The sequence below is a fragment of the Sitophilus oryzae genome, unplaced genomic scaffold (genome assembly GCF_002938485.1).
Source record: "Sitophilus oryzae breed Bouriz unplaced genomic scaffold, Soryzae_2.0 scaffold_575_pilon_pilon, whole genome shotgun sequence".
NCBI classification, from domain to species: domain Eukaryota; kingdom Metazoa; phylum Arthropoda; class Insecta; order Coleoptera; family Curculionidae; genus Sitophilus; species Sitophilus oryzae.
Genome location: NW_022147168.1, coordinates 282,485 through 308,847, shown reverse-complemented (window position 1 = coordinate 308,847; position 26,363 = coordinate 282,485). Strand labels below are relative to the sequence as shown.

General features: G+C 31.6%; 2 protein-coding genes across 2 annotated transcripts in view; one reads left to right on the top strand and one right to left on the bottom strand.

Annotated features, from left to right (window-relative positions):
- The window catches only part of LOC115887424 (NF-kappa-B inhibitor cactus), a 56,809-nt gene extending 38,141 nt beyond the window's left edge, over positions 1 to 18,668 (top strand). The window contains exons 5-6 of the mRNA XM_030906841.1: positions 16,221 to 16,549; positions 17,145 to 18,668. Of these exons, the coding sequence (XP_030762701.1) occupies positions 16,221 to 16,549; positions 17,145 to 17,198 (383 nt within the window). The 3' untranslated portion in view covers positions 17,199 to 18,668. The remainder of the gene's footprint in view (positions 1 to 16,220; positions 16,550 to 17,144) is intronic.
- A 4,789-nt stretch (positions 18,669 to 23,457) lies between these two features.
- On the bottom strand, positions 23,458 to 24,503 carry LOC115887441 (39S ribosomal protein L4, mitochondrial). The gene is made up of 2 exons (XM_030906871.1): positions 23,805 to 24,503; positions 23,458 to 23,711 (listed from the first exon to the last, which is right to left on the bottom strand). The coding sequence occupies exons 1-2, from the start codon at positions 24,419 to 24,421 to the stop codon at positions 23,492 to 23,494; spliced, it is 837 nt and encodes a 278-aa protein (XP_030762731.1). The 5' UTR covers positions 24,422 to 24,503; the 3' UTR covers positions 23,458 to 23,491.
- Positions 24,504 to 26,363: the final 1,860 nt, after the last annotated feature.

Sequence of the window (26,363 nt, the reverse complement as noted above, 5' to 3'; positions counted from 1 at the left end):
TCTGAAAAATATTTAAGGATTATTTTTCATTTTATCTTACAATTCCTTTTTTTAATAAAAGTGGGTATTTTCAGATTTTCAATATTATAATACTGGGACTTTAATTTAGGGTTGCCAACTTTCAGAATTAAGAAATATAGGACAAGAGGATTAAAGAGCGTTAAAACATAAAAAATTTAAACGTGTTTTTTGCTTCCAGAAATATTTCTTTTCTGGACGAACTAGTGGGAGTATAAAAAGACACATTGTTGCCAGATTAACAATTTTATTAGCATTGTGACGATAGACGAATATATTTGAGTTTAAAAAAGTTTAAAAAAGGGAGCTTCAATACGTGAGAGAAAAGAGAACAATGCGATCAAAAAGGGGACTGTCCTCTGGAATAGAGGACGGTTGGCAACCGTCCTCTATTCGATATCAATTCAATGACTATTCCACCTCTTCTGAGGAAATATCTCAGTTCTATATAGGTATAGAGCAAGTTTGAGTATTTTAGGTTGCAAACAAACATACAAATTATGTAGAAATTCAAGAACAAGCATAGTACTATTTTGAATTTAAACGAAAGGGACTTATTGTTAACAATACACAAGTTAAGACAGCCTGTTTATTTTATGAGAAATGTTAAATCAACTTACAATTCTTTTTACATCTTATTAGAGTTTGTTTTGTAATACCCAGAATCGGCCTTAAGATCAAATAAGCTACATAAAATTCATTCATTTGCTTATATTACTATTAAATAAATGGTACACTGCTGTAATGATTGTCTTTATCTGCGAAATAACACGTTTTGCGTCGCACTTACCTGTGTATATAAAAATGCCTGTTCAAGTATTTTGCCCTCTCGTTTACAGTTTACCTTTACATCATAGGGAAATCCTAAGAGACTGCAGCATTGCCTGTAGACATGATTAGCGATACTACTTTTTCCGTATTCCATTGGTTCGAAATGACAATCAAAAGTATGGTATTTCCAATATATATTTTTTTAATATCTCTTAAATCATTCTCGTCAAGTTCAAAAATTAAATTTTATAAAAAAAGCACACCTTTTAAATAAATTATCTTTTCAATAAAACTGAATTAAGGTAATTAGATATACGTATGTCTTGTAAAAGTATGTAAAATTAATTCTCTTTTAAGGACTGAACTCATGAACTCAGAACAAAAAAGCTCAATCAGGTTATTACCGAATAGTTGGTCAAATCCGTATAAAAACTATCACGAAAAAGTGTTAAGTATTATAATATTATCTATATACCAATGAATACTTTTTCAATATGGAAATCGTTTCAATTCAATTTTCTTTGCGGTTGATGAACTACTATTACATCCGTGTTTTTCTGCCTCGTAGAAATGATGCCGTAATGACACACATATTTTTTCCTTTTATAAATGGAATGGGAAAGCTATTATTGCTGTTAAATAAAACTATACAGTAATTCTTCCTTTATTTTTTTAAGATTATACCTATAATACAAGGAACAGATTCTGTTTTTATTAATGTTTAAGTCCATTAATTTATTGCTAGGAAGTAGCAATATTCTTATATTTGTTTCTTTAAATAAATTCGATATTATTTATAATATGTTCTAAAGTCACCATTAATTAGTTTGAAATAGATATATTTTAATGATCCAAATCACGTTCCTACTATTAATTAAGAATACACACTTTTTTCTACACTTTCGTTCATCTACCTGTACAGAATTTTATATCATATCGGTTAACGTTACAATTAATAGCAAAATTAAAATGGAAAGATTTTTAATTTTCCTATTTACATAAGATTGCACCCTCGGTATATTTCTATTTCATTCGATAGAAAATGACACTCTCAGTAGAATGACATATCATGTCAACTTTTGACATTTTCGCTCAAAAAAATCGTATTTTAAATTTCAATCTAGAGTACTCAAATAGCTACTACAGCTGCTGCACCCTACAGGGTGTTACAAAGTTCGGGCAAAAAACTTCGTTTTATTGTTGTGTCCTGTATACCGGGTTCGTCTCAAAAGGGGCTGACAGATAAAACAACGAGATTTGGTATGTTAGTGTATGAGATAAATTGGGATTGATTGACATATTCAATTGTTTTCGGTCACTTCCAGTTTCACCGGAAATGACTACAACTTTTGATTTTTAAATGGCACCCTCGGTATTTTTTTATTTTATTCGATAGAAAATAACATTCTGAATCGAATGACATATCATATGTCAATTTTTGACATAGTTACTCAAAAATAAATTCTATTTTAAATTTCAATCTAGAGTACCATGGCTCTATTAAAAACACTAATTTTTAAACAAGGAGCTTTGGAAAAATATATTTTATCGTCTAATGTTTTTCGTGTCTTGTCCTGGTCGGTTAAAAAGATGCCCAAATCGTATATTTAATCATGAACTCAACAATCTTAATTTTTTTAAACGGAACAAGGGTGGCTCATTGGCATATTTGGAAAACGATTTTTTTTACGAGTAATTTGGTACCACACACTTGGTATTTCGAGTCAAATTGTCCTTATGAATTTCAAATAAACCATATTATGGCAAAAATATCGTATACTAACATACCAAATCTCGTTTTTTCACCTGAAAAAATAAACAAGATATAGTGATGAGCCACTTTTGAGACGCACCCGGTATAAATAAAAAGATCATAAAACGAAATAATTTTTTTTAGTTGAAGTGTATTTAGAATAACTGTTTTTTCAATATACATAGGTAAATTTATTGAGTATTTTTACTATTGAATTATTTTACTCTCAATTTTAGTATAAAATGGTAAATTATTCTTATTCAAACTTGTTGCGATGTATTTTCCGAATAGTTTAAAGAACAATTAAAAGTCAATTTGAAATTAATATAAGTTTTTCGAGGTACCACTAATACATGGAAAAAATATGGAATTTGTAAGCGATCAAGTTTTTTATTTGTGTCATCTTTTCTTAAATTTTAAATGTCTTCAATAACTTCTTGAATATCGAATGTTAAGTATCTTTTCAATTTTCTTCTTATTTTCTGATCAGTGATTTTTATACATATAGTGGCTTTTTATACATAAAATATCTGTAATGTTTTTTCTTGTTTTTATAGATTTTTTAAATAAATATTTGAATGTATCAGGTAGACTTTACTCAAGTTATCTATCATTCATTAAAATTTCAGTTGTCATAAACGTATTATATCTTTAAATAGGTTTAGACAGATATAAGTATCAGTTCACGTTTTGCGAACTAAGCTATACCGAATATCTGTCTATAGATAATATAATCTTGTAGATTCTTCAAATCGTTTTCTGATAAGGTGTACAAGGGGCCACATGTTATATTAATCACTTTCTGGAAAAAAGTTCGAAATGTTGTCCAAGTGGCTTTTATTGGGATTATTTTATTTATTGCTAGTTTTTGTGTTCTAACGTGTTGGGCTTAAATCAATTCAGAATGAAGAACATTTAATATAATAAACCGTCCAAATATTAGATTTCTATTCTGTTAATAATGGTATAATATAAAGATTGACATGATGGAGAAATACTTATTAATAGTGATAACACGACTTTACTGATCGTAGGTCAGTGCTGTTCGAAACAATAGCTATGCTATTTATTGCAGAACTTTTTGCATTAGCTGCACTTTTTTCATTTGAATGCTTTTTATTGAGATTTGACGTAAGCCAAGCTCATTCTTCTTGGCTGATTTTTGCAGTGGGACAATAAAGAACAAGTACAGGTTACATTAAATATTAAAGCGTAGCAAATATTCAATGAAAATAGTATTAGTTTTATTTGCTTATAATCAACAAATTTTATTTGTTTTTTTTTTAATTTGGTGACTATTAAATTTGATTCTTTACATCGATTCAAACTTCCAAAGTCCAAAAAATTGATATTACCTACTATATTATAGTACTCTTTCATTACTCCAATTATTATTATTAACTGGAACATGGTTGTATGAAAAGTAGATACAAAAGTAGATGAAAAGTAGATACAAAAGTAGATTTCTATGTTAATTTTGAGGCGTCGATTAAAAATTTTCAATGCAATTAAAAAATTTGTTTATTTTTGTTATTATTTTTTGAAATGTCAGTCCAGCAGTTTCCGGCAAGGTCTCCATTGGTGATATATTCTAATGAAAGCTTTTCTTGTGATTATCACTTCATCTCCGCATTTGCCTGGAAAGTCCAGTCACGAGAATTGCCACAAAACGATGTTTGATCAACAAATCCCTAGAATGGTGGAGAAATTCACAAGGGCACAGACATGTGAAGATGTTCATAGTTCATAGTAGAACATTCGCCAGAATTCACGGCAGACCTGATAACCAAAGCCAGAAAGACAGTCAAAGAGGGTCTACCAACCTGGCATTTTAAACTGAATAGGTGTCTAAAGTTAACGGGATTGATGGACGAAGGCATGTGCAGGTTCTGTCAATCTGAAGAAGAAATGATAGGACACATTTTACGTCGGTGCGACAGCCTGAGGACTCAATCTCCACTAAGTTGCTAGACTCTTTGAAAAGGAAAGGACTGGAGAATGTAACATAAAGATCAAAAGAGGACCACAGTAGATCTGAAATGGTCGCAGTGGATCAGGCCGATAGCTACCTGGAAGATCTAATTCTAGATCTAATCTAATAGACTACTTCTTTGCTGGTTTTTGGCATCTGTCAATAAAGAACAATAATTCTTCTCCGTTTTGGTAAATTTATATCAGAATGAAAAACGTTATGGCGAATTCAGTAAAATAGAGTCGTAACATTATGATTTAGAGATCTGCTTTTTCTCATTAAAAATAATATAAATTTGAAGATAGTCAGAAATACTTTTATTTATTAATTCTAAAAGTGCACGTAGGTCAGTACAGTTCGAAACAATGTTAGATATTCGCGGCGTTTTTGTTTTGGCCAGATTTTCCGACGTCGCATTCTTCGTCTTGGTTTATTTCCGTCTGGCCTTTAATTTTAGCCCTCTCGGTGCTCGCCTTTGCTGTCCCGAAATATCCCCGATTTTAATTATAAAACTGACTGGCTGCGACTCCGCCGTCGTCGTCGTCGCTTTGAAAATATGCGGAATTCGCGGCCAGACCCGTCTGGTTTTTCCCAAAGGCTCTCGCCTGCTCCGGAACATACCTCCAACGAAACCAAAAAGTGACTACGGTTCGCGGTGTTGCCGCATCGATTCGAATTTTTTCGTGTATAGAAAACACGTATCTAACTTTATCGTTTTCTGTCTAGAAAATAAGTTACCCATGTCGTATATTATACGGTGACAATTTGAAAAGTGACAATCGGAAAAAATACTATCTGTACACTTACATACTGCCATTACTCGCTGACGAATATTCAACACGCATCAGAAGATGGTTACGCAAGGCGTTTTGTTTCATTGACTGTTTTGTTTCTGTGACTGAAAAGCCCGATACGTGATGCAATCTCTCTTCTGCACTCCGGACATTCAAAAATCTCATAATCGCAACGCATCTTTATTTAACTGAGTTTACAATTCTTTTCCATTGCGTACTATTGTGCGCTGCTTCCTCCCACTGATTCTACATGCTCATCTCCTTTAAGTTTTCATTGAAAAGGTCCTTGTATCTTTTGAGTTGTCCACCTGATTTCCTCTTACCGTCTACAAGCTCACCGTAAAGCAGAGAGTTCGGTAGGCGGTTTTCTTGCATCCTGCATACGTGGCCAACCCATCTTAAGCGGGATTTAGTAATCATGTCAATCAATATACTGCCGAGGTTATTGAATTCCCCTACATATTCCAATAGTTCTCCAATTCTTATAGCACTGTTATGATTTTCCGAGGGAGTGCACATAATTTTAGTTTTATCGTTTAGCTTAAGGTTGAAAAGCCTCAAGTACATCTCTGAGTATTAGAGGATCTGTATACCTAATATTATCTTAAGTGCATCTCGGAGTATTAGAGGAACATTAACCGAATGAGGTACTTTTTGCCTCTTACATTGCTCATTTTGCCTCATCCTATAAAGGGTAAAACATTATTTTTTTGTACTACTTTATTACATTGTAGTAAAATCTTAAATCGCGCCATTACTTTTTGGGATATATGTGTTTAAATTAAGCAATATTTTTGAAAAAGAGTAATTTTTACTTTCTCATGGAGGAAAATATAAAGGTCTCAAATACACATCGGCAATGTTCCATCTTCATTTCCTCAATATATATATTTGAGATTTTTTCGGGTGTCTACTTATCAGATGGACTACCTTTCGAGATCTCATACTGTATAGTAAATTGCTTACTATGACAAAAAATGCCCCCCCATACACATACATATTTTAATAAAAAGTTGGTAGGCAGTTCTTTTAGTTTCTAAGTAAAGGAATTTTTCCAATTTTTTTTATCTCAAAAACTGCGACTTTGACTGATTTTGATGTTATTACAAATTTTGTTGCAATTATTATTCCTAATCTAAAATTGAATACCGCGTTTCTCTAGCTACTGTAATTTTGGAATTACGATTTTTTTAAAATTTTTAACTCCCTCCCATACCCCCTTAACAACCCCCCACCCCCACCAAAAACTAATGGCCAGATTCTCGGTGCCACAGTATTTTTATGTCAAATTTGGTTAAAATCGGTTTAGCGCTTTTTGAGTTATCGTGTTACAGACGGACAGACAGACAGACACCATGAAAATATTTTGGATTTAGGTCATTTATGACCCAAATAACTCATTTTGAGTGAAATTCTCGGTGAAATTAAAAAAAACTTTTTTTTGCCGATCTTAATATCCTACCATAACTGTGGTCGCCTAAAAACGGTGTAATATTTGGCTTGGAAATAAAAATTGGCGCCGGGAGGCACGTATAGCCGCCCATACTAAAATATGTTAATATCTCGAAAACTGCGACTTTGACTGATTTTGATGTTATTACAAATTTTGTTGCAAATATTATTCCTAATCTTAATTTGAAAACCGCGTTTCGCTAGTTACTGTAATTTTGGAGTTACGATTTTTTTAAATTTTTAACCCCCTCCTATACCCCCTTACCAACCCCCCACCCCCACCAAAAACTAATGGCCAGATTCTCGAATGTCACAGTATTTTTGTGCCAAATTTGGTTAAAATCGGTTCAGCGGTTTTTGAGTTATCGTGTTCACTGAAACAATCGCGATGACCATCCGGCCTCTCAGCTCACCGAATATCCGATTAATTTAGACATTCTGTATATTTGAGATGAATTTTTTTCTCTGGAACTTGGCTAAAAAAGTAAATTATGTCATTTCCTACTAAAAAAATAAGCCCAACGCACTAATACGTCATGTGCAACATGTCAGGTTTTTGATATATGGATTAGCAAATACGCAGAACACCTATAAAAATGATTGAGTATTTAAGGTGTGACTGTCAGGCGATATAAGACGTTGCATTTCATTCTTTTATGTTATTAGAAAATAAAAAATAGCTTTGCTAACTGAAGAAATATTTAAGAAATAATATATTAACCTTTTTAAAATGGTATTTCTTTAAAAGTTCTATCTCTCAAATAAAAAACAATTGCTATTGCTATAGATATAATAATGTGTTTATGTAGTACAAATATATACCGAGTGTTTCATTACTGTCGAGAGATTAACTAAATCTCGAGACAGTAATGAAGAATTTCCTCCCACGATTTAATACTTCCCATTAAAAAACTATAATGTACGTTCTAAAACTACTGAAACTATACTTATCGTATGTAGAATTTTATATTCTTTTAGAATATGTCTCTTTTGGAGTTGAAATGTTAGTAGTTTTAAGGGAAAACCCGGGAAAGTCATCGGTTGCTCCCAAAATTATGCATTATTATATGGATGCCTGGCGCATTCGCCAAAATTTCATATTGTGATTTAATAAGAAAATTATATATTTGAAAATTATTTTATTTGAAGGAAATCAGTGTTTTTGTTGCAAGAAATGTTGTGTCTGAAGTGTATATATTATAACAAACATAAATACGTCATTGAAACACAAAAAACGTGTTTTTTTTAACTTTTTCTATTTTTTAAATTTATTTTTATTTTGTTATAGATTCAACAATGTTGCTGAACTTCCAGACAGTATCAATAGTATTAGCCACATTAATACCAACAGGTAAACCATATTTTTGCCAAGAAAATTTACAGAGTGTTTTTGATTTTGTGCGTTTCAGGTTTGAGCATAAAATGCTTTCAGTGCAGTTCAGCTGAAGATCCAAAATGTGCTGACATCCAAGCGAATGACACTACTAGTCCCTTCCTAAAAGAATGTAAAGGTGTTTATAATGGTCACACACCTTTTTGTAGGAAATTAGTAACTTTAGGTAACTTAAAATCTACTTTTTCTTATCTTTAAACTGAAAATGTCTTATAATTTTTAAATTAAGTAGAATCTGGTACATGTTGCGTGTAAAAGCAAATCAATAGTATACCTGTGTATGGCTATACATTTTGCGCTGGATATATACCATGATAGTAAGACCCATGATTACTTATGGAGCAGTTGCCTGGTACACAAAACTAGAGCAACGGACGGCAAGGCTAAACCTATGCAAAGTCCAGAGACTAGCATGTGTTTGCATCACAGGAGCCATGAGAACCTGTCCAACAGCAGCAATGGAGGTCATTCTAGATCTAACACATAATTTCAGACAATTTCTCTTCATACATCATATGGTATATTGTTTACGAAAAATCTATACGTTTTGGTTGATTATTATGTTTGTTTGTATGCGGTCTCAAAAAATTAGATAAGCTAAAAGAACATTATAAGACTAATCCTTTTTTGTTAGTTTTTATTGTGGGATTATAATAATTGAAGTATAATCTGTTGGTACTATCTGTTTTGAGATTAATGAGAAATCCAAATTTTTAAATCATTTCATTCATATATTTTTTCAAAAAGAGAAAATTTATAAAATGAAGAAAAATATATTTTATTTTAATAAATGAAGAACGAGTCTAAGTTACTGACTGTTACTACATGCTAGAGTACCTACATCGTTATCTCAAAAAATACCACACAGTGATAGCTGTTCATTGATTTTCTATTGGTACATTTTAATATATCGATGTTTTAAAAGTACATGTTATTTAGGTTCTAGTACGCTCCCGACTTTTACTTTCAGTACCAACTGACGTAACATAGAATTAAACAGGTTAGTTAGTACTATTTCATTCATCTCCGCGACGTTGCAAAGTATTGTAATTTTTTAAAGGACTATAAGAAAACCGATATTCGCGGGTTACTTTCCCAGTAGGTACATAAATTTATTTTTTATATTTTTTCAATATTTAAAAAAATGGTATTAGCTTAGCTGAGAGGATAGTAAATGTAGGATTAGATTGTAAATATATCACTGTTTAAATATAGGGAATTCCGAACAAACTTCGATCGAAACGATATCGAACTGTTATGGGTATTTACTGTTTTTTTTAAGTAATTTTCTGATAATCTGTGCAAAGATACGGAGGTCACAATTTACAGTAATTTAACAAAACTTTTTCATTGAGCTTCCTGTTCCTTTTCAGTTTTTTATCAGACGACTTTGAAATACACCACCGCTCATTTTAGCGAAAAGTTCAATGTATGACAAACTGTGCGAGGCATTTATATGGTGGCTGTTTCTCAATTAGATGCTTTCTTTTATTTAACGTAGGTAGTTCCGAATTAAGTATACCTTATAGAAATATGAAGAGAAAAAATGAGTTTTATATAAAATAAAAATTATTAAGAATATAATATTTTGTATTTCTTGCAAATGAAATGTAATTTGTACGAAATTAACTATAAGTCCTGATCGTTTATAAAGCAGCATTAAAAGAAACATCGCTGTAACTTATACAGGGTGGTCCATCGAAAACGTTCCGCAAGGCATAACAGCCAGGGTATTTTTTTTCAAAAAATCCAAAAACACGTCAATTTTGTTTGTGAGGGGGACAACTTTTGCCCCAAAAATGATTGCAAAATCCACCAACTTTTTTCAAATGGGAAGGGAGGTCAAGTCGCGTCTCAATGAAAATGGGTTTCTATTCTCTATATTTTCCCACTTCGTTTTTAAAAATCGGTCGAGTCATTTTGAAAATATGAAAGATTGAAATTTGAAAAGTGCTTTTTGCAAAAAACGCAGAAATTGAATTAATTAAAAAAAACTTATCTTATTAATGAAGCAAATGCTGAAAATGTTGCCCGTCAACCTCCATACAGTAAAACAAATTATTTTCAATCCGTTCTTGAAAATTCTGAAGAACTTGCGGGGTCACTTCGCGACAAACATCAATAATTCGTCTTCGCAGGTCTTCTAATGAGGCGGGTGGAGTGCTCTACACTTTACTTTTTATGTGTCCCCATAGAAAAAAGTCTAAAGGAGTCAAGTCGGGTGACCGGGGAGGCTACTCAATTGCACCACTTCGTCTTATCCACCGAACGGGAAAGTTATTGTTTAAATAATTACGCACATTTTGAGAGTAATGTGGAGGTGCACCGTCTTGTTGAAATATTAGTTCTGCTTCAACGTATCCAGGATTGTTCCCTATGATGTCAGTTAGGGCTGGGTCGATGGTATTTTCCAGTAAATCCAAGTACACATCACCTGTTAGATTTCCATGAAGAAAAAAAAAAGACTCACAATAGAATTTCTAAAAATATCAGCCCACACTTTCAATTTCTGAGGGTTTTATGTGTGCACCTCGTGAAAAACCCTGGGATTGTCCTCAGCCCAGTACCGACAGTTGTGCCGATTAACTACACCGTTCAAAAAGAAAGTACACTCTACCTAACCTGATCGTTCAACCTTGTGGCAAGTGAAAAAATGCGTAAACATCTAGAAATAATAAGAAAAAACAGCAAATTGGTCGAAAGAATTTATCCTTATCATTTTCTCTGATAAATGTTTAAATAAACTTTTCAAATTTCAATCCTTCATATTTTCTCAATGACTCAACCGATTTTCAAAAACGAAGCGGGAAAGTATAGATAATAGACAGCCCTTTTCATTGCGGGACCACTTGAACCCCCTTCCCATTTGAAAAAAATTGGGGGATGACACCCCCGCTTAGAGGGTTGAAGATTTTGCAATCATTTTTGGGGCAAAAGTTGTCCCCCTCACAAACAAAATTGACGTGTTTTTGAATTTTCTGAAAAAAAAAAATTACCCTGGCCGTTATGCCTTGCGGAACGTTTTCGATGGGCCACCCTGTGTATAAGTTATATCGAGAATGTCATCGATCGTCATTTTCAAGCCTACTATACGCCATCTTTTTTCGATCATATGGTAAGCCTTCTAACATTATTTGATATAGGTATTAGCACAAGTTTTTCCATCTCTTAAGCCGGGTCCAGACTATGTAACAAAACATGTTAAACATCAAGTTATACAACAAATTTGTTGTACAACTTTGTTTTATAACTTGTTATAAAATAGCAGAGACATCCAAACTATGTAACAAAACAAAACTAAACAAAATGAGTGTACATTTAATTGCTCGCAGCAGTAGCAGCTGTAGTATTTAAAATGACCTCAAACGCATTTATTTTCAATTCTGCACCTAGTTCAGTCCATGCGTCGTGTTTTTTATTTCTCTTTTTAAAATCCATGAAGGTAGGATCACATAATACTCGATGCTCACGAAATAACTCAATTAAATGAGTGGTAAGTTCTTTTGACCATTTCATTGCGTAAAAAAATTAACAAAAATCCCTGTGTGCAACGCAAGAGTTCTGGCAATACTGTAACGTTTTCTTGATACAATGCAAACGGCAGCTTTTCGTCTTTGCGAGCAGTCGTAGGTTCGTTTTTTATTTTTTTATTAGGTGTTATAATTAATCAATAAAACAATAATTATTGGGCGCCAGGACATTCACTCAGAAATAATAGATCTCTTTACCCCAACTTAAATTTATTTATAATTAAAAAAATATTAGACAAGGACAGTAATTGATGGATGAAGTTAGATTTTTAAAATGAATTAATACTTAAGAATAATAAGTAATCAAAATTTAAATGTATGATAAAAAAATAGTATCACTGGTTTTGTTGATTAAAAATCATTGACATATTAATATTAAATTACGCAAAATAAAATTAAATAAGTACCTCAAACTAACGCAGTTCATGAACCTTGTTGTATGCGCACATCATTCCGTTAATCAATGAAAAGTTAATTAAATAAATATGTCAAGTGACACCATCACAAAATACTTGACAAGATATTAAAATATATAAAAATTTGTATATTTAAAATTAAGAAAATTATATTTTAATAATGAAATTCAAAAATGATATCTAATAATTACATAATTAATTACGTAATTCGTCAATAATAAGTAAATAGATTTGAAATGAGTTAATAAAAATATCATGTATGAAATCTGGCCTGATTATCAGGTGCAACTCGTCCTTCTGGATGGTGTGTGAACGTTAGGTGTGGGAGCTCATCCCCAATCTACCACAGCCTAGAATAGCCCCTTACAATACTCATACCTCAAACCACCAATCACGACATATAACTCGCCATGTAACTGGACGGTAAAACCCTGGAAATGACACAACTTATGCACAAAATGCATTTTAGTGATTTTAGAACTTACCTCACGATGCTGAGGGTTTACTCAAAAATTAAATTCATGACAGGACAACCAAATCCACGTTTAGAAAATCTGTAAAGAGATAAGGTTGAACCAAAAGAATAAAAATGTGATGAAGATCAAACTTACCACAAAAATACCCGTGAAAACTAAAAATTTATTCCTTCCCCAAATGCCAGGAACCATTAGGACTACATTCCAAAGGTTAGTATATCTAATTAAAAAATTGAAACTTTTTCGGATGACTTCAGATAAGTTGGTCGATGTCTAAGCCTCGAAATCTGAATCAAAAATGGTGACTTCCGATAGTCAAAAACATGCTCTAGTTCTGCGCCGACAAGGGCAAGTAGATCAACAGAGTGTCTGAAATTAGTCAGAACTAATTTGGTAGGCTGTATGTTGGGCTGCCAATGGTATCGTTTTATTAAAACGTTACAATACTAAATTCAAACGCCGCTCGTCCTGCAGTAAATGTTCAATAACACAAGTGTGGACAAGTCGCGGTGTGTTATAAAACAAAGTTTTATAACTTTTTTTGATCTTTACCGACACCTAATGGATAACATAATTTTTGCTATATAACAAGAAAACTGTTGTATAACATTGTGTTTTATAACTTTTGTACTTGAATTTCTCTAACAAGTTATAAAACTTTGTTATTTAACATGTTTTGTTACATAGTCTGGACCCGGCTTTAGATACACTATTTTTGACACTCTGTATAGATATTTTTAAACAAATATTTTTTTAAAGGGAATAATTGAAGTAATTTTATTTTTACTAATATACTTACACATTACCGGTGTTTCAAAAGCATGTGCCATCTCTCGTGGGGAGATTCCTCACGTAAAAATAAGATATATTTTTCATACCAACATAGGTTCGATTCTGCTTTGTTTCGTAGCTACAGGGTGTTAAAGTCTTAATATTTTTTTGGATTTATTATAATTTTCTTCCAAGTACTTTTAGCGTTTCGAATAAAATTTTGCTGGTAAAACTAACTATGAATGCCACATATTTTAAAGCTAAAAAAGTGTCGACATATTCACCAGGGACGTGCATATGGGTTATCACTGGAATATTTTTCTAGAAAAAAGCATGTACGCCACTGACTTTTTTTCTTTTGTTAACAAAATAGTTAATCAGTTTAATGCCGACTAAAAGTTGTCTTTTGATATCCTGTCGATTTCGGCAACTTTTAAAAAATTTTAACATCATTAACTTGCGAAAGTTTTAAAAAGTACTCATTGCGATTCCTCATCAAAAAATTTTATATATAAAATGACAGCAATCTTCAGTTCATAGCCATCGCTGACGCCGTTTTTTTTTCGATCATATTGTATTTGATTACTATATATAAACCAAATGCTTACTATCACTTGTAAAACCACAAAAGAATCTGTTAGAAAACAGTTAGTCATGGATTTGTTTTTGACAACCGAGAAACAATCTCAGAAAAACATTTATTGTTTGTCATTTCCTTCTCAGAATACCAAATTACCAGATTAGTACTTTGGATAATCCAAAACGTGCATTCCCAATAATTAGTCCAGTTATAGTGTAAAGAATGAATAAAATACGTAAACATGACAAATATCAACAATACAATAATATATGATTTTTTAAAACAAAGAGTTTTGGCCATTTTGGTGTATTTATGTCCACTGTAATGAGGAATTCTGTAGTAAGATGCAATTATTTTTTTATTATATTCAACCAATCATTCATAAATTTTCTGACGTAGCGGTTGTGCGGTTAATTTGTATTGTATCTAGGTACTGGAGAGTACGGGACCTATTTATTTTCGGAAATTTTCATTACCAATCGTCGTCTCGATCGCATTATTTTTGTCGATTCTTCCTAAAATGGTGACCCAAAGCCGCAAAATATTGCGCGATGGTTGTGGAATTTCGGAAATCCCCAACATCACAAGATGTTCTAGCTGACATACGCTTGTCTGTGACGATGTTGTCGCTTTGCGTATATTTTCCAATAAATTACGCTAAAAACCTAATTCAGGTCAACCACGGTTTAAAATATACATTGAACTATTATATCATAGCATCTATTTTTCACTAAAATAATATTATTTTAGTAACTAAATTGTAATTAACAGATTTACGTGCCTTTTATTTGTAACTTTATTCGTCACCGCGTACATCCGAAATTTCACACATTTTTGTTTGTGAATTAATTTTCACTTTAACTAGCTATCATATTTTATCATATTTGGTACTTTAAAAAGAATTGTGAAGAGAGAAGCGTTTTTTGAAATTTTATTAATAATAATCTTTAAAGCGTCCTAATGAAAATAAATTTTTGTCTAAATTATCAAACGTTAAAAAATTAGATACTTTTTTTCATCATATTATCTACTTCGGCTAATGTAATTGAGTTTAAGTAATTATATGAAATTAATTATATTTAGGTATGTCAGAACTAAATTTGTATTCGGCTGAAAGACTTTCAGTTTTTTGTTTACATAGTTGATTAAGTCAATTTATAAAAATGACGGAAAATGGAAGGACGTAAGATTATAGTAAACGGTTGTGTCGAATTCCCCATTTTACGTACAAACCCAATCTGGTATTTGCGTATATCAAAATAGAAACAGAGAGATGAGTGCAAACGCCTACGTTATCACGAGACTTTGAATATAGTCTCTACTTTGAAAAATTATTTTTATTCAGTGTTATTGCACACACGGCACACGTCGTGTCCTATATTTTGATTCCCCTTTGTTGTGGGAGAACTTTTTATTGCTCCTAATAATTTGTCATCGTATTAATCAGCTCTGAATTCTCGTTTCCAAAGCTAGCCCATTTTGGAACAAGCTAAGTCCTGTCTCCTTCATACCAGAAATTCTAAAATAGACCCAAACTATATCGAAATACAAACTATTTTCTAAAAGTACAAAAATGTTATTTAGCTCGCAAATGATAAGGATAACAATGATAAGTAATATTAATAATAAAAAGAGCTTAAGTAATTTATACGTAGGTGGGGAAATTTGGTGACGTTTTTGGAAAATAACTGTATAAACTAAGTATTAATAGAATACATAATTATTTTAAATATAGGTGTATAACATTGTCGATTTTCTGCATAAACTCAGTTAATACTTTTGATTCATTCAAATAGTAATAGATCATCATGTTTATCGATAGCAAAAAAAGATTAAACATAGCGAAGGTACATTAAAAAGGGAAGTTAATTATATGTATTTATAAGTTTTTGTTTCTATTTACAAAAGCTCTGCAATGGGTCAACTTTCATTTAAATGAATATATGAACATAAGATTATACCCTAAGCCTTTATTATCACCGAGGGGTATCTCACTGTTGGAATTACAAGTACATTATCTTGTCAGCCGCTGGCACCAGTTGACTATAATTATGGCAGAGATATGTAGTCTTCTTCGCAGTCATTGGCAGTAAAATCTTATTTTGTCAGTACATGTACATATTTTACCCAAGTGAGACACACCCCTTGATTAACACTTAGCTGTGCCTACGAAGATATACTCAGTAGCTACATACATTTGTTAAATTATAGACTCATTAATGTAATGACGGATAGTATTTTAATTCTAGCAAAATGTTTTATGTATGTATTCAAATTTGTTTTCTTTGTTTCAGGTCAAACATGTGTTCATGTAGCTGCCATGCATAAACACCTAGATATACTGAAACATCTAGTAAATTGTGGCGCTGACATTAATGCAAGGGAGGGCCTCGGAGGTTACACTGTCCTTCACATAGCAGCCCAAAACGGCGACGATAATATCCTGAGATATTTATTGCACGAGTGCAAAACTATTCGGCCGGATATTACAACGTACGGGCGACTAAATGCCCTCCAACTGAGTTTTGTGCTCCCATCGGATGTGAGGCAGTTCTTAGCTATGAAAGGTCTAGACTCGCCGTATTCAAGCGATGACAGTGACAGTAGCGAAGACGAGGAAGAGGTAAATATTTTCTAACATTATAGTAAATCAGGCGTTTTCCTAACGGATGAAAATAAATACCAAAAAAAGTTTTCGTAAATTTTGTCACTGCTGTGTAGTAAGTTTAAATGTTAATAATTTTAAAATAAGTATTCCTAAATGGTTTTAATTTTTTAATATAATCTCTTTTTAAAAATAACATTCCATCTTTATGTGGAAATTTTGTTCTAGGAATTCTGCGACATTTTTGTCTTGTTTCAAGATTCAAGACTTTTCAATGTCTCGTCTCGACTCGGTAAAAATCAAAGTGTCTATGTTTTGTTCGTATATTCTACGACAAGTTGTCGGCGCAGTGTGGATGGCGTGTGCTGCCAACAGCAGGAGACAACTGAAATCACACATGCTTAATAAAACTCATTCGCAACAACTAAACTTTTGACTTTGTTGTACTTCTTTTGTCCTTGCGGTGTGGACAATTTGTCTCAAGTTTGTCTTGTTTTTGTCTCAAAATCGTGTTTACTTTTTGTCGTCTTGGTCTGGACCCGGCATAATGATTACAATTTAAATTTTGTATATCCTACATATAAATATATATATATTTTTTTATTGATTTCAGATGCCCTATGACAGTCCATCTCATAGGTTCCTTCCAAATCTTGTGAGTGCCTAAGAGTGCCTACAATTGCAAAGAAGTCGCCATGTCACAAGCAGCAGAAGATTGTCGGGAAAAAGATCCAGATAGTTAACTGTGATTTAAGTTGAGTTCATATCATTGGGAATTATAATTTGAAGCGTCACCATTGGTTAAAATTCATAATAAAAAACTGTGACAAGGGATGCAAACATCATAAAAAGAAACATCAATGTATATGATACATCAAATAAAAACAGTGTTAAAAATATCTCTAAAAGTACAAAAGATTTATCATTGATGTTTCTGGAATATTTATGTATCATTTGCATTCCTAGACAACTTAATTTTTTTGTGAACAAGGGACACTGGAATACCGACACTTTAAAACTTTAGGGCAAGGTTTTTTGGAGGAACTATAGAAAGCAGCAGAAGCCAACATCAAAAGAAAGAATGAGAGGAAGGTTTGGTACAACAACAGGGGTATCGCAATAGGCCTAAATCCTCCGAGTGAGGGATCAAACATGATTCCAAACCCCAGCAACCTAACCTAACCATACAAGGGATGACAAAAGACATTAATTTAATTAATGAACTTTCAGCTAAATAAATGTGAATTCCCAGAAGTATATCCCAAGAGTTTGCATATAATATCTATAACAATCCCTGCAGCAAATTTCAGGTCGAAACTGAAAATTGTAATGATATGAACTTGGCTTTACCCTCTTTATGTTTAAGTAGATATAAGAGCAACATGGGTTTTCTTTTAGTCTTATTAATTATGACATAATTGCTGACTGAACAATATTCTTGTTAATGACAATAAAATTGACTTTAGTTGAGTTGTGTCAGCCTTAATAATGCAATAACAAAACATTTCTGTAAATAAATAATCTTTTAAAAATGTTATGGTATGATTTACCAGATTTTATTTTTGAACATAGATAATAACCCATGTACTCTTAATAAAGCAATTATTGGCATTATAATTAAGAACAATTAGACTTGTTTATGAAGATCCTTAAAAAATAGAGATCCTTAAAAAATAATTTTATAAGATGTAAATTGTAAACTAACTTATTTTTTTATTATTAATTTCACTACTTATAATGGAAGTTTAAAAATAAATTGTAAATACTCAAAGCTTCCTTTATTTGTAGACGAGATGAACTTATTTTCGTGAATTTACTCACGAGCTACATAATAGTGTATGTGTAATGCGTTTTGGTTTTGGTCTAATATTACTGTTGTTAATTAACATCCTCAAGTAAAACATAATTTCAACAATAAAGCAAGTAGACAATTACTGAAAACTTGTATATATTAGTAATATTAGGAACGCGTGTTGAAAGATCTATGTACAGAAAAGACTATAAGGCAAATTGTGTTCTATAATATAAGGTACCGTATACTTTAGGAAATATATTTATTATCTAGATCCTTAGTTCACATATTTCTTATATACCTCAAAACTATTTTTAGTTTTTCTGAATAAAATGTAAAATACATGAATTTAAATATTTTGTTTATTGGTTTATTTTACCTTCACTCCCATTGAGCAAAAAGTGCATAGTTTCTTCACTGAGCACTTTTTGTTCAATGATAATTAACAAGCATAACAAGTGATTAACAGAGACCCCCCAAAAAAAATTATTACAACAGACTTAAAATACAAAAGAAATATACAGGGTGGCGCACCTCATTCGCCTCGGTTGATTATACGAAAACGGAAAGATGTAGAAACAAAATATTTTATGGGTATATGTAGGGAGGTAATGTGCACAATTTAAAATTATTTTGAAATGTACAGGGTGTTTCAGAACTAAGATCCATACCAAAGTTATATTTTTTCTTATCGAACACCCGGTATTTTATTTCATTTTTGGATTCTTGGGCCCAAAAAAAGGCATTTATTATAAGTGTTAAATATTTTTAAAATCCTTAGTTTTTGAGATATTTAAAGATATTTAAATTTGGATGCTATAATAGAATAGACTATTAACACCCTGCACATTACTTTTCAGAATTAATACTTATGCTGACTTTAAAGGTAGAGAAATAAACTTTACTGGAAAATGGTATTGGTTCGTTAAATTTATACAGGGCTATCAAAAGTTGCTGATCTATTTTAGGGATAGGTATATTTTATATAAAAACTTCGTTATTTCAAACACAACACCCTGTATTTTTTTAAATAAATCGAAGTAGATTCAAATGCTCTTTTAAACTGTATTAGGGTATCCTATACCTATCTAGCTCAGATTTTGAATAAAAAGCGATTTTTAAATAAAATTGTAATCAAGATGGCTGGTGTCGCCATGGCAATTTTCTAGTGACAGTTAGTAACTATTTTCAAAGTCGAAATTATTTTATGGACATTATTATTTATAATTTATAACAGTTTACTTAAATTTACCTACAATAGTTTAATAAGTAAGTATCCATTATTTTATCAAGAAAAATAAAGCAGTATCTGCTGGCGGAACGAATAGATATGTTGCTAGTGATATTATTTTGTGAGGAAAATTGCTTCTTGGCCCCAAGGGCTTATGCTCAAAGATATCCAAATAGGAATCTTCCTGATAAGCGTTTCTTTGAAAAACTTCTTGTCCTATTTCGCCGAGCTGGTAGTGTGGTTTATGAAAAATGTTTTAGAAAGAAGAGAAACCTGTCGTTGAAAGTGAAGAAAATGAATTTGCCGTAATTGGCTTTTATAGAAAATCCATACATACAAGTCATCGTAAAATAATTCAAAGAACTACTTCTTCGTTTTTCTTGATAGAATAATAAACACATATTTAATAAATATTATTTATTAAACTATTGTAGGTAAGTTAAATAAAAGTAAACTGGTATAAATTTAACTAAGTCTATAAAGTAATTTCGATTTTGAAAATAGCTACTAACTGTCACTAGAAACTTGCCATGACGACACTAGCCATCTGCTTGATTAAAATTTTACTAAAAAATCGCTCTTTAAACAAAATCTGAGCCAGATAGCACAGAATATAGCTACGCAACAGATAGGTATAGGAAACCCTAATATAGTTTGAAAGAGCATTTAAATCTACTTCGACTTATTTAAAAAAATACATAGTGTTGCATTTGAAATAACGAAGTTTTTATGTAAAAAATATTTAAAATAGACCAGCAATTTTTGATACCCCTCTATACATTTAAGGAAGGAATAACATTTTTCTCTAAAGTTCTCTGGCATAAAAGTCAGCACAAGAATTAATTCTAAAAAGTAATGTACAGGATGTTAATAATCTATTCTATTGTAGCATGCAAATTTAAATATCTTTTGAATATCTCAAAAACCAAAGATTTTAAACATATTTAACCCTTATATAAATACCTTTTCTGGGCCCAAGAATCCAAGTATGAAATAAAATACAGGGTGTGTGTTTCATAAGAAAAAATATAACTTTGGTATGGATCTTAGTTCTGAAACACAACGTACATTTCAAAATAATTTTAAATTGTGCACATTACCTCCCTACATATACCCATAAAATATTTTGTTTCTACATCTTTCCGTTTTCGTAAAATCAACCGAGGTGAATGAGGTGCGCCACCCTCTGTATATCTCAAGTTATTTTATAAGAATCATTTACAGGGTGTCTCAGATTTTAATCGGGAAAATTTAATAGACGACAGAACTTGCAAAAATAAAACAAAAAGTTCATATCAACTTGTAAGATTTAAAGCTTCCTTTTCGAGATACAGGGTGTTAAAGTTACTTAAAAAAGAAAAAAAATTAAGATATTTGAAAAACTGTTTAATCGATTTTGATATAACCTGACCCGTTTATAATACTTACTATGGGACTTAATTTGATGTAATTAGATTTAAGTTTAATGGCCAGGGGCGGCGGTGGGGCATCACTGTTAAATAATTTAAAGGAAAAAATAGGCACGCCACTGCTTTTTTAGAAATTTAATATTATTTTTGGATTTAGTAATTAAAAATATTATTTTTTGTCTCTTGACTTTTTTGTCTATCTTGCTTACTTCTTGCGAAAAAAATTAAATTCTAATTGATAATTAATATTATAATTGGTATTCTAATGGTACCCTGTATCTCGAAAGGAGACACCCTGTATATTTTATAAGAATCACAATTATTCATAAAAGTTTAAATGATACGTATAAACAATGCAAAAAAGAAAACGTGGCGGCAAATTATGTTTATATCCAAAAAGCTTTCATCGTAGTGATCGTAGAGCTCAGTATATCGTGTTTGAAAAACAAAAATCTTAAGCTAAGTATGGGTCTAGATACATCCGTTATGTGTCATCCGTCGTTAGGTCACACTGATCATGTTGAAGTATGATTTGTCATTTGTGAAATAAACTAATTAAATTGCATAAAATCAACAACGCCTGACCCACACTAACACGCTGAAAATAGCAAAATAAAACACTAATTCACTAAAATATACCAAAACACTTTACTTTTGCACTAGACACGGGTTTCGCTAACCATGTTAGCACTATATCAGCAGATGATTAAAACTGTTAACTTTTAGTTTTGATCATCTACTGATGCTGCCAACATGGTTCGCGAAACGCGCGTCCAAATGTTCCAACTCTAACTCTATTTTAAATTATTCTTTTTTATAATCCATTGCCACAAATTTGGTATATTTTTTTGGTAATTGACAATTTTGATAAATGTATTACGATTATCTGTGGCCCAGTAAAAAAATATTGACTCTTGTGAGATTTACTTTGTATTGTGTAATTTTAACTATTAAACTACATAAAACAATTTAATCTTCTGAAAAATATTAAAGATTTTTTTTATTAAAATTGGTACGAAAAAAATAAAATTGGAACGAGCGCTAACATGGTCTAGGTCACTAGTGGAAATAAAGTGATCGCTAGGTGGACTAGCGGTCACTTTATTTCCGAGGTCTGTAATTTATGTATATGACAGAGATCAAATAGGTTTAAATTAAAATATACGACGGCCTCCCCATAAGAGCAATGAGAGGATTTACGTCCCAGTATTAAAGGACAGAAAATCGAGTCTGAATGGTTCAGGACATAAGTTCATCCTTGTTTAGTCAAACCTCCTACAACATAAGGATAGCCTTATGTAGGAAATGCATTGAAATTCTATAGCCATCCTTGAATATCTGGACAGGAATTTAAGCGGTACCCTCCGTATATTTTCTTTAAACGTATTTGGATAGAGATAAATAAATACCACCAGTTGACAGACAGAGACAAAATAAAGCCCCGTCCTCAGTCAGAATTTTGTATTGTAGCCAGACACTGATTGACACTTCGTAGAACCAATGAGCAATGAGAGTTACTAAATTTACCAACTCTCATTGGTTCATTATAGTACTAAATTTAAAATTAACAACTGTCTGAATTTTGTACAAATCTCATGGGTTCTTTTGACGTGTCGTTGACGACACGACAGTCGAAGTTCTGAGAACGGGGCTCAAAAAGCGGCATTCAGTGTTGCCGGTTCGTACGAGAAATAAAATAATAAACGAAGATAATATATCTAAGCTATTCAATAATGCTCATTTCTGTTAGACAGTTGTTTAAGAATCTATTACAGCTGAAGTAAACTGAGTGACTAATTATGAAAAATAAAATTCCAACCCTAACTGCAACATTTTTCGTTGACACCTACTTGTGTGGTTTGAAATTTTGAGGCAAAATTTGGCAATACCGCATAGAAGAAATTTATCAACCTAAATTTTATCTCTTTTTAATACATTTGATTTTTCATTTAACCTGCCTACATCACTGTCTGACACGTAAAAATCCCGACCACGCAGTTTCGATTTTCGATGACCGATCGGTATACGTAAAATAAATTCTGAACAACTTAGGATGATTACAACGACATCCTGTAATCCTGCTGTTAAAACTTAACAAATAGAAGTATTAAGACTTTTATAGAAAATTGTAAATAATAAGAAGTCTCCATCCAAACTATTGCAGAGAAGTACAGATGTAACTAACAATATATTATAGTAGAACAAAGAAAATCAAATACTTATTAAAATGGATGTATGTTACATTTGCACTAAACTCTACCGAATATAATAAAAGTTACTCCACTCTTCAAAAACCTATGTTAAATTTCCCTTGAAAAACGAATTGCAATCACTTAAAAATGGATACAGTTCCGAATGGAACAGTCATGCAATTTTATTTGATATCAAGAGATCAAAACGACTTAGGTATTAGTTTTAACAATTACCAGTATCAGGCAACTTTAATTGCTTAATTTGTAAAATTTGGTTGTACGAAATTTAGTTAATAAAAAGATAGAGGATAACAAATATTTTTATTTTACCTATATTTACACTTGATCTACTTTATACTTGGCTAAAACATTCCTCGTATCATTCCGGTTTAAGTGGTATAATATTTTTTCTTCGATGATGTCAACAGCCGATCGGGTAAGTACTAGCGTATCATGCTTCAACATTGAATAAACATTTAGACCATACACTGGCATGAGATTGAAATGTCTAACCAAGTCTGTTGCTGCTGTAATGTTTCTTGGCATTACGTCAGTGCTAAATAATAAGAAAAATATTAATTTAGGTTTATAAAATTTCCATATAAGCTTACAATATGATCAAAAAGTTTGATAATCAAGCAAAATTTACCTATCAACAAATAATACAGATGGACCCCACAGCCGGCTTTTCACTAATTCTTCCAAATAACTGCTTTCTTCTGTCGGTATCTCTAAGCTGTCAACTACATGTAAATCGTCCTGAGCTAATTTAACAGATAATGCCGACGTTAATCCCTTTACTCTTGAATAAAAAGGGAGCATGTAAAAATGTGGCGTAGGAGATTTGGGACCGTGAATAACGCCGCCTCCTTTAAATAGCGGCGATCTAATGGATCCGTGCCGAGCTCGTCCCAGGCCTTTTTGTTGCCAGGGCTTCTTGCCGCCACCTCGCACTTCGAATCTCGATTTTGTGTGAGCATAGCTGACGTACCTATAAAGCTTTTGCCAAGTTATATTTTGATGAATAATATCGATTCTAGGATTGGTGGCAAATATTTCGGGATGTAGTTCTAATAATCCTAACTTTCTTTCGTCGATAGTGTCTAAACTCTCCAGCCATACCTGCCTGGGTGTTTGATATTTTGAAGGAAAATCTAATTTTCGAGGTTCTACAATAGCCTGTATTTCATTGCTTACTAATGTTTTACCAGTTGAATATCGTTTCAATGTAAAAGTGTTTAACTTAGATGAAACACTTCTTAACATAGTAATGATTATGAATTTTTTTATAAATATTAAAAGCAAAGAAAGGGATTTTTTGGGGTTACGGTTATAAAATCAGATCTTCTTCTCTTTTTTTATTAATATTCAGGCCTAAGCTACTAGGACTATCCGGCCCATCATTAAAGTTATCATCCTCGTATGAGCGTTAATTCGCTGGATTAGTCTATGCGGGTCTGAGTATAATTCATATCTTGTTTGGTGATAACTCGTTAACAAGATCAAATTGGTGTAACATTTTTTTTTTGCTGTTAAGTTTATTATTTTATGCGTTTGTGTTGTTATCTAGTTAAAATTTATTATTATCTCAATTATTCTAAACACTAATTCAAAAAGGCCTGTTGTATATTCATAGTCATTCTAGAAAGCTAATACGCCGGGAATAATGATTAGTTTTCATGTGTAAGTTTATACAACATAATCGTGTTTACAGATGATTCAAAACTGTTTATTTTTAACTTTCCTAAAGGCGATTTGTAAAAATCGTGATTGTAATTGGGAATGGTCAAAAATAAGTGTATGATGTGGCCATTTAAAGAGGATGTTTTTATTACGTGTGGAGGAAGAAGATACTTGGAATCAATGTTCGTGGTTCTGTAAAACAGTGCACTCTTATAGTGTCCATGAAAGCACAAGTTCAAGTGACCAGAAATATATCAAATAAGATTGGTCCTTACTTGACAAGAAGATTATTTGGAGGAAAAGAAAACATAAGATAGGGTATTTTAATCGAACAGCGAAAATTTAACATTTTTATTGTAAAGTTTGTTGTAGGTAGTTGTAGTTTTGTGCTAAATATTTCTAACATTAGCAGCGGCTGTGTTCAGAGTGTCAAGAGGAGGAGAATTCAGTTAATTAGATTTATGCACAGTTACAGGTATGAAGGCTTTTTCAAACATAGTATCGAGTTCTATAGTCAACATTTTTAGTATTCCTACAACTGTAAAAACAAGGAACATTGGACTGGAAAAATGGCAAGATTTATATAGAAAGAAAGGGTATTATGCCAATAAGAAAATTAAATCTGTAGGCAGAAGTTTCTTATTTAAAAACTGTTATGGGGCATATATTAATTTGTATCTCTGCCACAAATCACTGAGAAAAATCATATAATATTCATAATTGTTAACGAGATGATATTTAAAGAGTGTTAAAAATGAGACTATTAGTCATGAAGCTTACAATGTTACTTTGTTTCAATATTACACTTTTATTCTTGTAAAATCTATGATGAAGTTCAAAAGCATTTTGCAATGGCCTTAAATTGTGAGTTGTGAGCCAGGATTTATAGTAAAGGTATTTGATGCAATGAAACTTAATCGGTACCTTCCAGTATGTATTTTAGTAAGGGGATTGTCAATCCCATGTTTTTAAATAGATAAAATACAGGCCAAAGTTGACAATATTACAGTTGAGAAGAAACTATTTTATCTTAAAAAAAAATTTCTTAAAATTCTGAGATCATATAATCTAATTTTCTTAATAATAAATTAGGTATATGTACATACAGAATTTTGTTATGGACAAATAAGGATCGACAAGCTTCTTTTGTGCAAAAAATAAATGATTTTTTCTAGTATTACGACAAACCATAATGTGTTTTACAAACTTACCGGTAACAGTTTTTGTTTATAATAAAATATTTAGGAATAATTTGGGTTGTTTATCAATATATTAATGACTTGAATTTTGACAAATCGAATTTGTATCAAAATAATTTTACGAAATATAAAATTGATGTTCTATTACAAGATTGAGTTTTTATTGTCGACAAAAACCAGGATAAATACTAATAATAATACCCTTAATAAAATCAATGATGTTTATGTATTATGAAAATATTTGTTAGAGGACATGTTATGTAACAGTTTTTGAAACATAATTTGAAGGGACGAATAAAAAAAATAAAACAAAAACATATTTTTTC

Excerpts from the sequence above, each read along its gene's own strand:
- LOC115887441 (XM_030906871.1), bottom strand. The coding sequence starts at position 24,421 with ATGTTAAGAAGTGTTTCATCTAAGTTAAACACTTTTACATTGAAACGA. Across the intron at positions 23,712-23,804 it reads TCTGTATTATTTGTTGATAG|CACTGACGTAATGCCAAGAA; the intron begins GTAAATTTTGCT and ends CTTATTATTTAG.